We start from the raw sequence: 13,571 nt of genomic DNA, 5'->3' as shown, positions 1-13,571 counted from the left end.
TAAATATCTACAGGGATAGAGACTCCACAACCTCTCTGGGCAACCTACTCCAGTGCTTAGTCACACAGTAAAAAGCATTCCCTGATTTCAGAGGGAACCTCCTGTGTTTTAGTGTGTGTCCACTTGCCTCTGGTCCTGTCACTGGCACCATTTAGAAGAGCCTGACTCCATCCTCTCTGCACCCCCTTCAGGTACTGGTACATATTGATGCCCTCTCTCCTGATGAGATGTAGTAATACACACCACAGCAACAGAAATATTATCTCATACATAGGAATATTTATTTTTTTCCTTCTTAAAAATGTACAAAAAATAAAATAACTGTATTTACAGCTTATCAAACCCCTCTCCCAGTTGCAACACTATTAAGTTACATGAGCTATATTCTTAATATAAAAGCACACTATTTATACATTAAGTTTCCTTGTTTGCCAGAAAGACGGCTTGTCACAATCTTTGGCACAAACATTCTTGTTTGTATCTTGTCTCAATTAATAGGAAATGGAAGAGCATATAAACATTTAATAAGCTTTACATTTTATAAGTCATAAGATCCTCCTTTCCAGTTCCACTTCAATCAATATACAGCATCTCTGACAGCTAGAGAGCTTAGATTTTACTAATTGTTTGAATTAATTTACATTTAAACAATTCATAGAACAAAAGAGAACAATATATAAGAAAGACATTTGATCTCTGAATTCCATTGACCAAAAACTTTGCAAGACAGGACACACATGATAAAAGCCATTCTTTTCTTTGTTGTAACACTCAGTGTTAGAAATCCTCCAAAATGTCTTGATGGGGTGATCATCATACATCCACAAAGCTTCGCTCAAGGGATGCACATTATTTGGGGAATATCAGCATCTGACTGTGAGAAAGAACTAGAATTTGAGAATTTGAATGGGATTTCATAATAAAACATCAAATGGACGGACAAAGTGCCAAATTTGCAGCAGGAACCAAAATAAGAAGACTGTTTTCTTTTTGTGCATCTCTATCTAGAGTCTTTTAAAACATAACACCTACAGATACTGCATTTTCCTCATTGGGAAAATGCACTGAGTAGCAAGCCACTCTTCAGGCTGCACAAGTTAAGATTCAAGATTGCTGTCTTGAAGAAGAGAAGGAAATGAGAATTTTGTTCTTATAAATAAACCACCATAGCAGTGCCACAAAAACAAAAGGAGGCAAGGCAGATATTCCTGTCCCCTGCTGAACAGTAGACAAATCTTACTTCCATTTAACTCATAATATTTGGAAGATCCAGCATTAATCTATATTTTTTATCAAACAAAAGCAACATGCATATTTTAAACAATATACATGTAAGCACTGTGTACTCCTCAGGATATCTGAGTCAAGCAGGGCACAAAGCAGCAGCCACTGCTTCAGAAGTTTGCATTACTCATACCACTCTTTTCCCTTTCCCACCACTCTGATGGGCTGATTTGGACCAAAAAGGTGAACCCTGAGAACTTGCAGCTTGCCACAACCAGCATCCAAGGCTCAGTGCTCCTCCAGCAGCTGATGTTATAACTACAACTGAAGGGCTGCAGCATGGATACTCAGTCTTAGTGCTTGTGATGCACCTGCATCTGGAGCAGAGAAATAAAGTCCTCAGACCCTGGCAGATAAAGTAAAGGGTGATCATCCTTACCCAGCTCTAGTTGTTGTTTAAAAACAATCTTACCACCAATCTAGGCACCTTCCTGATAACTTCATTGAAATTGTAAGAAGGAATTAAAGGCAGGAGTATTAGCTTTCTACTATCAGGAATTTGCACACTTTAAGATGTATTTAGAATAGCTTTCAGTTAATCTGGGAAGCAACTTTCCTTTTCTGCACAGTGGCTGACTGAAAGCTCCTAAAAGGACAATGGAAAGCTCATTAAGCCCCAGTACTCCAGAAGCACTGCTCTTCTCACTGATCCTACACTGCTCCTCATCACAGGATGCTGCAGCACCCAACAGATCTCAGCTCATCTCAACCCAAATGTAAGACAAAACCATCCCACTAACCTGAGTGCTGGTGCTGCCAGGACTGCCTGTCCTTCTCTGTGATTCCTAAATTCTCACTGGCCTTTCTTAAGGCAGCACATTCCTGCCCAGGCCAGCCCCAAGTATTCCCTTGGACAGCAGGTTTGCTGGGGGCAGAACTAGGGCTCAACTCCTGCAAACATTTACTCCTTTGCTTCACCTGAACTTCTGCCCAGACATCTTGACCAGCTGAGAGATCCCAGGTGATATTCTGAGGATTCCAAACACCAACAGAGAAATACAAGAACTAACAGTATTGCTCACCAGTCCTGTGTGCTGGTCCCAGTTCCTAATGCCTCCTATACCAACTGTCCTCTTTTTTTCTTTAAGAAAAAACTGGGATAAGTCAGCATAGACTTTTTATCTCAGTCTGAGCCAAGTAGAAACAAACAGAACCATCATAAATCTCTTGTATTCCCAGATTGTTTGCTCTTGAGCAGCATATCAAGAGCATCTTTGCTGGAGTGTATTTTTATATATAAAGTTAAGGAAACTACAACAGAACTCTGCATCAGAAGGGGAAAGAGTGCATGACAAAAGAAAAGGGCAGGAGAAAGACAGAATATACACTTTGCTTTACAGGCATATGTGAATTCTGGGTATGTTAGCACTGGTGCTACCAGCCTGAACCTTTTATAGTTTCTGGTCCCACAGAAACCTTGATATGTACTTAACATTTCTATTAAAGGAATTCATGCAGATATGGCCAAATCAGACTAGTCAGTTATCCCAGTTACTTTGCTTGAATGCAAATAGCTTCACACATGAATCCTTTTAAACATGGCAGTGTTTCTTTCTGCCATTAACCACCAAATAATAAAGGTTGTGTGACTAAATGAGAAAAGGTTTTAGAATGAAAAGAATAAACTTTAAAGGCTGCATGCAGGAAAGAACCCCACTTCTGTCACACAGGATCCATGTACAGTGGTAGAGAATAAAATGCAACTGAAACTTATGGAATTATATGCTAAGTGAGGAGCTCTTCACAACAGCCAGAGGAGCTGGAATGGAGAGAGAGAGATGCTGGGTTTGGATGTCATAGGGACATTCAGGCCTTGAACTCCTTTCCTGGTATGATTTTAGCCTAACAACTTTATCTCTTCACAGAATTCATAAGGCAGATGTGGAATTTGATGGAATAACCATGTAGTTCAACTTGGGTTCAGATGCAGCCCTTGAGAGAGAGACCAATTTCCACTCCTCAGTTGTGGGATACTCAGTCTCCAGTGGAAAAATTGTTCCAATTTTGATAAAATATTTACATCAAGCCTAGGCTTATACATCACCCAAGTGTCCTAGGAATCACAACTGAATCATTCAATGGAAATACAAGAGCAAATACACTTAAAAGGAAGAGCCTGAATTCCTGTTTCTTACAGTCTAGAGAAATGCTTTGATGCACAGGCTGCTGCAGAAAGAACCTTCCCACCACAGGTTTGAGAAAAGACCCCTTTAGGAGCCTCTGCCTCATCAAAGGAAGACAACCAGGAAGAAGTCCCTTCTGTACCTCTTGGCAAACCAGGCAGCAGACACATGGTGTCTCTTGGATTTTGTTACAGCTGGATGGGAGACTCAGGTATTTACAGCTGGAACTTGGGCACCCTAAGGTGGGCCCCATCGTGCCAGAGCATCCAAGACCCAATAGCAGAGTCTGCTCTACTATTTCAATAGACCATTGTGTGAGCAAGGATGGAGCATATGATTACAGATTCAGTTATCAGCTTCTCAGTACACACTCTTTAACAGATTGCAGCAATTTAATCCTCTAGGAAAGATTCTATTAAACCCTAAACCAAATACATACAAAAACATAGTGGCAGTAAACATGCCCACATACAGTAGTTAAAATATATTATTGCATATTATAAACATTATATACAAGGTTAAAATGGTTTCTTTACCATTTACTTACAAGTGACATTTGTAGCTGAATGCCTTACTTACAAGTCCTCATTGCTACATGCTGAGAACTACCAGAGGTATTTGGCAAGACTATACAGTATAGAGAGATATGGATCAGTCTGAGCAAGTGAACTGTCAGCCACTTTGCTCATCTTTAGCACTGCAACAGATTTTTAGCAATGACAAAGACAACTACTGTTAAAGGGATTTACACCAGATTTCTGAAATTAGACCAGCATAGTTACTGAATGTTTTAGAATGAGCTTATCCACACTGAAGTATGGATTAAAATGCTGCATTTCACATTTGCAGTGGGTCATCTGGTCACAAATCTGGGGGCTGGTAACTGCTGTACACTAGAGAGTGAGGAACAATAAATAAGGGACCAGGTTACTGTGAATGGCCTTGTGCTTGACAAACCCAAGTCTATCTGCAGTGGGTGCACAGGTGCAGAATGGACAGTATTTTCAATGCAGTCTTGTAACAGTTTCTCTGATCAATGTCTGTCAAGTTTATGGGGAATCTGCTTTTCAAGAAGGATGAAATGCTGTGGTTCCTTACAAAATGGCTCTGCCTGAGGCTAGATCTCTGTCAGTGTGATCTTGAAGCCTTCAACCATGCTCTCCATGTTCAGGATGAATGTGTCCTCGTTGGAGTAGTGCTCAATAATGTTGTCATCCATGTTTACCAGGATGCTGGTGACAAAGGCAGAAATCAATGTTTTCATGTACCAGGACACTGAAAGGAAAAGCTATACACTCTGCCACATGTACTTGCTTCTCTACAACACAAAAGCAGACTCCAGCACATGCCAGTACAGGCTCACAAGCAGGAATCATCATCAAGATCTGCCCCGTAGTCCCTTGTAGTCTTTGGATTAGAGGCTGCTCCTTGCCAGAGCAGTTAAGGGACATGCCAGTGCTGGGATGCTGACACAGTTAGGCTACCTACAGATGAGCTGCACTTCAGATCCCTGGCAGACCCAGCTAGCTGGTGCTTCCCATGCCTGGCAGTGGCTCCCACAGGGACACATCTGTGCTACTCCTCAGGCACACCATGTGAGCTGCTGCACTTCTGTGGTGTGAGGGAAGCACAGGGAAGCAGTGGAATTTGTGCTTTGCACACAGCTCACAGACTTAGAACTCAGCTTGGATGTGAGACTATCAGCAATGACTATTACAAGTGTATATTAGTGTTTTGCTCACTCTTTACCTCCAAGTGTTTCTTCTGTCACTTAGAAAGAAGCAAAACATGAGAAGTTCCACCTGTCTTCTCAAAAACTACAGAAATCCCTAGACAACAATGCCCTAAGCTAGTTACAGCTGAAAATAAATGACTGGTTTAAAATTATATTGCTACAATATTGTGCTTAAATAGAACTTTAAAAAACAGTTGAAGTGGAAAGATTTAGTTTTATGACAAGGAGCAGAAGCCTAGCTATTCTAAAAGCCCAGCTGTGATGTTCATGGCTAAATTTATTCAGCTGAAATGCCTGCAGCAAACATTGCCTGCCTGTCTTTCAGAGTAAGACAGTGGCCTACTTCTCCCTAACACTGCAGGAAAACTCCACACTGCATTCACAGCAAAGGCAGCATCTCCCACACTGGCCCTCCATGAGGTTATTAAGCATATTGTCTACAAAACAGACTTTATCCACCTATCTTATCCACAAACTCTTCCTGCACAGTAAGCTTATGAATACTGGTCAGACACAGATTGGAGATCCATGTTTCCTCTTCTGCCATCCCTTACAGTCTTCACAGACATGAAGATTTCAAGCACATGGGTATGTCTCCTGAAAGAGTTTGTGCTGCCCAGAATCATGAGGCCCCAGGTATAACTGGGATCTGTGAGTACTTCTAAAGGATCCTGCAAGAGATCCTTAGTTACTTAGGTAACCAACTTACCCCTTTTTACTCTTCTTATAAAGCTTTGCAATCTTTTCAACTGGCAGCCCATATTTCTCAGAGATCTGAAATAATGAAAGAAATATCATGAAAGATGAATGAAAAATATAAAAATATCACCTCTTACATTACATAAGACATTAAAACAAAATCTCTGCAAACTTTGACAGGATAGCTATACAGAAAAGTCTGTCACAACCATATCATGCTTTCACTGAACACCTTAATCAAAACCCACAATTGTCTCCATGCAGAAACTCAGATACTTTAGTTTTTATAGGGTGTGAGTCATCAGAACTGCCCCAGCATTTCCTAGTGCTCTGCTCAAGGAGTCAATGCTCTTCCCAGCTTCAGATTTTTCTGGGGAATTTCAATCTGATCTTTCTGTTGTTTCTTAATCTGATTTTTTGGGCTCATGGAAGCAAAGGCTTCTCCCACCAGGCAGAAGGCAGACACATGGCAACCCAACAGGAGCTGATGGACTGATGGAACAACAAAAACGTAATGCATTTCTATTTCTCAAAGACATTTCAAGGTTTATTAAGCTAACAGGACTCTCCATGGTGGTACTTCTGTCTGAAAAGTGTCTTCAAGGTACCTTTTATTGTGGGAGGGCTACCAACATCAAACACACAGGACTAAGAAGCTTCTGTATGGCTGGGAAGGTGATTCAGCCTAGTTACTACAGTACCAAAATGAAAACACTATTAAATTCACAAAACATCATCTGAGTGTATAGATAACAAGATGAGATGTTACAGAGAAGTGTGTTATCAAGGTAAAGGACTTGTAAAATAAACTTCTTACTGAAGCAATTAAAACAATAAAGCAAAACATGCAGTAAAACTTTAGAAGGAAGAACTGCTTAGCTGACAAATTACCCATGCCAACAAGCACTTCACTGGGATGCTTTGGCATTGCTTTGCAGCAATGTACTAGTAACTTTTTTGGATATCTATTCTGCAGTGAGTCTGTGGTGTGCTTATGAAGATGATGTCCCTGGGCCCTTCATCTGAGCCAGGTTTGCCTTCCAAATTATGATTCTTCTTTGAGGGAACAGGTCTCACAGTTCACACTTTAGAAGAGGATTGTCCCAAAAGGCAAAATAGTTACAGAAAAATGACTTTTTTCCCCCCACTGATTAATATTCTGTGGCGATCTACTGCCAAGCAAAGTAAGTTTCCAGCTCTTCCCAAGTGAAATGAAGTTGCAGCTAAATAGCTGACTACTTATCTTCTGTATTAGAGAACTGAAATGCATAATTAAAAATCCATTTAAAGACTGGCAAACATCAGGCACTGTAAAATCCTTTCTTTGTGTTTGCCTTCAGAGTTCTGTTGAGAAAAGGTATTTTAGGGAAGTACATTAAAGCAATTATCACAAAAGAGAAAATGGAACGGATAAACTCAGCACAAAGGACAGATTCAAAGAGGCACAGGTTGAACACCAAGCAGGCTCCCATCCAAACAGCCAAGATTCTCTGAGAGAATTAATTAGCCCATACTTGTCTACAGCATCTATAATAGTATAATTGTCATCTTAGCCCAGATGCAATTTTGTACTTAAAAACTACCCCTAATAATGCACAAGGCTATCAGCATGACTGGCATTCTATAGCAAAACTCCAAGATTCTGAAGAACCAATAAAACTTCTCATACACTGAAAACAGTGTCTTCTGACTCTTAGCATACATCAGTGGCTAACAGAAAGAGGAATAATTGATGGGGTACAATAGACCCATCCACTCCCCAAGTTTTCCACCTAGCAGAGAACAAAATAGAAATTGAATTTGGGTGGTATTTCCTACTTCAGTTTTGCTTGCACCAGCATGTTTCACTGTTCATTTACTCTTTATTATCCTCTGGCTTTGCTTATCATGAACAGAATGACATCAGATAAACAATCTGGTGTTGAATTTTTCTATCTGTGCTTCTGTTGTACCCCTAACTTTAAGTTTTCATGTAAAGCAATAACAAAAATGGCTCAATTTCATCAGACAGTTGAAAAAAATTCCTTTGTAACTGGCATTGGAGAAAAACTGGCAACCTGAAACTGCAGAAAGTGTCACAAGTGTGTGAACACGAGGAAATTATCTCCCTCTCTGGATTGTTAACTCTGAAGCCCAGTGATATGGTAAAGACCAGCACTTGAAGACACTTTTCACTGCCTTCATACAAATAAACAAGCCAAGCAAAACATTTCTTGCCAAGGAGGCTTAATAGCAGCTAATATACAGCATTCTGCACATTCCAGCATAAATCTTCCCTAGGATATTTGGCATTCCTAACACTCATGCATTCCAAATGTTGCTCAAAGTAGTTTGGGACTCTGGGACATCACTTCCTACATAAACTATGAGAGGTTGGGCTGAGAAAGCCTTGTCTGTCACACTGCCTATGACAGGTGTAGGATTTATATAACATGCAGGGATTACTGAGCTTTGCAAAAGACTTCCAGCTGACTGAATAAGCACATTTCTCAGGAACCCCTGGGATTCAGTCAATTATACCAAACAGCAAGCTGTGGAAGCAAGGCTTAAAGTGGGGGTATGGGAGAGCCTCCCCCTCATAGTCTCCAGTACAAATGTGCTAAGTCCTGCTGCAGAATTGGAGAAAGCATAGGGCAAGCATCTGCTAGGGCATCTCACTTAACACCCCTTCTCAGAGTGTTTGCTGCCAGCACAGGAGGAGCACCACTTACTGCCAACTTCCATACAAAAGGACAGGATTTCTCACCTGAACCCAAGCAGGCTACATTAAATTTTAAAAAGGTGTCTTTATTTGGAGGAATATTTTTCCTTGTAATCTCGATTGTCCATTTGTCAATCTTCTGAGCAGAGACTTACTTCTGTTAGGATGCCCAAAGCAGTGCAACAGCCTTCTGAGTGGCACTGAAATAGCTGTCTGGGTGTCCCTTTGGGCTGCAGTCCCCTGGCATGGCAAGTTTGTCTGATTGCACAAGGCACCAGAAATGCTCTCTGCCGGAGTCAGGAAACCAGAAAGGACAGTATCGGGGTGGGTCCAGGCATGTAGGAAAACACCTTTGCCAGCTTATTTCTATTAAATGGTCTGGTCTGTTGCCCTACACTGGCTGGAAGATCACATATATGTCTAATAGTCTAAGCTAGCTCTATTGAACTCAGCTGTTAGCTTTTAATTATTGAAAGACTTGGGGAGATGCTTGAATTTCCCAATTTGAACTGCCTTCCGTAATTTGAATAAATATGCAATTTTGCACAATGTAAGACTGAGGTACCTACTGAGATCCACAGTTAGTTATCCTGACTTTGGACCAGGCTGAAATCAAGATGTAGAGCTGGTCAGTCACCACATATGTGTGATGTTTTGCTATTTTCTCTTGATCAAGACTGATTAGCAAAAACCAAACATCTGAGTCTCTTCCTGAGACATGCTGCATTTCTGAAACCCAAAACCTCTAGATATTTGCCAAAAGAAAGATATCTGAACAGGAATCTGTTAATTTGGAATGGGGGTATATGTGACAATAAAACAAACATAGGATCTGAGAGCCATATCATTAATAACAGAAAGTTAGGGGGAAAGTCAAAGATCAGGAGCAGTGACTAACAAAAAGAAAAAAAAAAGAAAAAAAAAACCAACATAAAATCCATAAACAGAAAAGGAGGGTATGACTGAGGATCACTGGAGCTCCCTTTCAGATCTGGGGCTCTGTAATACTCAGAGGCTCAGTTCCTAAATTCTTAATACTGAGAACAGAATGACGCATTTAGGATATGCACAATTACAAAATTACATGATTTGCAGCAATGACTGTAGAGAGGATATTTAAGAATATGCAGTTTGACAGCTTTTTGGCATTGTTTTATCCACAATATCCTACCAAAGAGAATTCAAATTTTCTGAATGTGTTCCTTCCAGTGAACTGGGACATTTTACCACAGATCAGATTTCTCTGGTGCCGAAAACATGCCAGTGAGTCAGCAGCTGCACTGACTGAGGTATGCAGAAACCCTTCCTGCTTCTGCACCAGCTTTGTTTTTGTTACATGGTGGCTGGAGAACAGGCATGGAGAGGCACAGACTACGAGAGATAAAATATTCATGATAGCTTGAACAGTTATAGAAGGATTATAACATACTTTTAACTTCCATACAAAGACAAGATGAAATTGTGTTGCAGCTTACCATGAATCAGACTGCTGCCTCTTCAAGCAAAGCCTGGTTTTTGTTATCCATGTGCTCTGCCTGAGAGCTGAGCTGCAGTCACAGCTAACAAACAGCATCAGCAGAAGCACAGTTAGGACATCCTTAGTGTGCCACTGACTCTCCTCAGAGATACCCTCATCTAAATAGGTGTTGTAAGCAACTTCACTAACCCACAAATCTTTTTCTGCCTTCTGCTACTGGCCAAATATTGACCAAATAACTTAATCTTTACAGCATTAAAAGTGTTCAGTAAATGCAACAGGATACTGTGATGGTTTTAAGAGAGTATAAATATACACACTTCTAGCACTTGGCTGAGTTCTCTAGGGGCACTTTCATCCATTTCCGCCTTCTCCTCTACAAGTAAACAAGGCTGGAAATCAACTCAGCATCCCACATGTCAATCTCACGTTCCTCCACTGAAGCAGTGAGACACATGATTATTTTCTTAACTCTTCCCTTACCAAATTTCATGAGCCATCAGCTCATATAAACAAGATTAAACATGGAAATAGCAACTCTTATGATGACAGCTAATGGGTAACAAGCAAAAACTCAACTCAAAGAAGCAGCAAAGAGGCAAATGTAGGTAGGTCACGCTGTAAGTGAGGACTAGAGAAGGAATTTGAGACAACATATGAATGACAAGTCTGCATTGGCTCAGCACCTGCCCCTTATATGCTGAACAGCAATTGCACAAAGGCCACATGAAATTCCCACAGAAACAGTGCATCCTTGGGCCTCTTCTTGGAAACCAGGCTGGGAATGTACTCACAAGCATTACAGGAAAAGATTCAACAGGCTGGTTAACTACTGCAACTCCTCAAAGCTCAGGTCTCCAATAATCAGCTCTGTGATGCTATTTAAACCCAGTAACCTGCTGATAACGCTGAACTAGGGAAACACCAACATTTCAGGGTTCCAGAAAACTTTAAGAAATGCTTTAAATGCACATGAGAATAACTTCATCTTTATATTATGGTTTATCTCAATAATACATGGAAAGCCTCAAGATTTTCTTGCCAAGAAAGACAAACAATGTGAGGACATTAGGATACTTACAGCTTCCATTAGCCCCTTCACTGTGGGTGATTTCAGCATCAAAGCATCAAACACCTCATCTGTCTCCTTCCTCACATACAAAAGCACTGAAATAGGGGGGGGAAAAAAAAAATCAAACTTGGAGCAGGTTCAGTCAATTGCACAGATTAAATACCCCACACTGAATAGAAAAACAAATATTAATCCATGAGAGATAAAATGAAGCACTGAATATGGTTTGCACTTAAAAAAGATATACCTTTAATATCATCAGTGATCTAGACATGGACAACACATTGTAGTTGCATTGAAAATACAGTATTGAAAATTTAATTCAGCAAATTGAATCTAATGTGAAGAATCTCTATGTTCCAGAATCTAAATCTCCATTTACTGAAAGAAGCTATAAAGCACTGGGGCCTTGTCCCTTGGTTATAGGACAAAACACACAATCAAGGTCTTCTTAAACCTCTGTCTTGGCTTGTACCTCTCCAGGTTTCATCTAAAAGGCTTGGAAAGGACATTCAAAAAAGGCAAGTCTGGGTTGCCTTCAGCTGTGCCTTTGAGTGCAAAATCATAGAAAAGGTAAAGAAATAGTTGCCTCTGACATTACTGTGCAGATGACTGCTAATGGCCTGACCAGTATGAAAATAAACACTGGGAAAAAAAATGAGTTCAAAGTAATTTGAGACTTTACAGGGGAGACATTCAAGAGCACAGCTGGCAGGCAGGCATTTACCAGTGTGCCCACCTGCTTGGGTACCCAAATGCCATTTCTGTTCCTCTTCCTCCCTCAGATGTTAGCTGCTAGCTGTCCACAGGCACAGTAACCTGCCCTCTTTAGCTTTTGTTTTCTTCACACTTGTACAGGTAACTGGAGGAACCTTGCTATAACATGGCAAAAGCAAAGCAGACAGGTACAAAGCATATAAGCATAGACACTAGAAAAGTATTTTAGGCATCATCTCACATGACTGATAAGTAACAGGTTGAATAAGATGTTCTGCAATATATTTTGTTTCCTAAATGAAGTGCCTTTTCAAACAGCACTGCTGTACATGAGGTACAAACACACATGCACTGTCATGTCTGTGGGACAAATTACATTGGTAAACCTTTTTTTTGGGGGGTAGATAGAAAAGGACATCTTTTGAAACTACAGACTGTCATGGTCCAAGAGATATCTTCACCACGTAGCTCAATAGATGACACACAGATGAACCAAAAAATATGATGGTATTTTCACATTTTAGAAGTAATTGTATAGAAGTTAATTCTCAGGCCAAGACTCTCAGGCCCATTTGTGAAGAATTGTAGCTTCTTTGCCCAGGTTTTGAAATTACTGGAAAAAAATAATGGGTAGTTCAGTTCCCTGACTGGGCCTAAAAACCAAACATGCACGGTTGGGGTTTTTGCATCTTCAATTCAAAAATATGAGCCACAAAACTGCAACCACAGCATGCAGAGCCACATCCTTTTCACCTATATTTTGGCAACTCTTTGGGGCCTGGCCTGAGAACATAGTTTTAATGGAGTTGGAAGCAGATACAACTTTGGGTCACAACTTAAACTGTCAAAACATAAAAAAAAAATAAAATTCCACACCAGGAGTTAAATTTTACCATGCCTGATATGCTTAATTGTATGAACAAGCTCTCACTCAATTGACTAATTTTACCAGTACTAACACTTATATTAATTTAGTAAACCTTTTCCTTGTGATTAGAGGGTTGTCCTATAACTCCTGGCTTTACAAACATCTGGAGCTCTGCCAGCCTTAACAATTACAAATATATCTGAAAGGAGAAAAAAAAGATCGCTTGGTCCAAGATTAAACTTGGGTACATTACACAGTCCTGGGGCTGAGCTTTACATCTCTGTTGTGCTTGGTGTGCCAGGCAACATTATACACACAGAGAGACAGGATTAGTAAGCACATGGGGGGTTGTTAGGCTTTTCTTTACCCTGACAGGTGTGAAACTCCTGGCTTTGATTCAGTAGAGCACTCTTCCACAAATGACTTGTGCTGACAGTGATGCCTTAGGAAGCCCCTGTCTCATCCCTGCCCTTACTCCCTCTTATTCTGGCTCGCCTCAAGGAATTTTCCTGGATGACAAACTCTCCCAAACAGCAGATGTGAGTGAAGAAACAACCCTTTTTTTGAGTAATTCTTCAGACAGATCAGATCCCTGCCTCAGTGTACAATGCAGCCCCACAAGCCTTCATGCTGGCAGAGCAGCAGAGAGATGGCCAGTGGGAGGCACAGCCAGAGGGGAGGGAAAAGGGCTGCAAAGGCTCCACTGGGCTCAGCAGCAGCATTGCCACTGAATGACTGTGACCATGTAACTCAACTCATGTCCTCTGATCCTACTGTCATCACATTCACAGCATCTAGACGGACTCACTCTAACAGTATAAATTACAAGATTTGGAGGGGAACAAGGGGGAAATCTTGTACAAGGTAATGAGCTATTTTTGCCTGAAAGCTACAA

At 40.7% G+C, this 13,571-nt stretch overlaps 1 protein-coding gene across 6 annotated transcripts in view; it reads right to left on the bottom strand.

Moving 5' to 3' along the window:
• Positions 1–257: 257 nt before the first annotated feature.
• The window catches only part of GRHL2 (grainyhead like transcription factor 2), a 65,238-nt gene continuing 51,924 nt past the window's right edge, over positions 258–13,571 (bottom strand). For all 6 annotated transcript variants that reach the window (XM_059864835.1, XM_059864799.1, XM_059864816.1 and 3 more), the window contains 3 exons: positions 11,101–11,186; positions 5,852–5,916; positions 258–4,639 (listed from right to left, as the gene is read on the bottom strand). In XM_059864835.1, coding sequence (XP_059720818.1) covers positions 4,525–4,639; positions 5,852–5,916; positions 11,101–11,186 — 266 coding nt within the window. In that variant the 3' untranslated portion in view covers positions 258–4,524. The remainder of the gene's footprint in view (positions 4,640–5,851; positions 5,917–11,100; positions 11,187–13,571) is intronic.

The sequence above is a fragment of the Haemorhous mexicanus genome, chromosome 1 (assembly GCF_027477595.1).
Source record: "Haemorhous mexicanus isolate bHaeMex1 chromosome 1, bHaeMex1.pri, whole genome shotgun sequence".
Classification (NCBI taxonomy): Eukaryota; Metazoa; Chordata; class Aves; order Passeriformes; family Fringillidae; genus Haemorhous; species Haemorhous mexicanus.
Note: the sequence above shows the minus strand (reverse complement) of the source record. Positions and strands in the feature narration are given on the sequence as shown.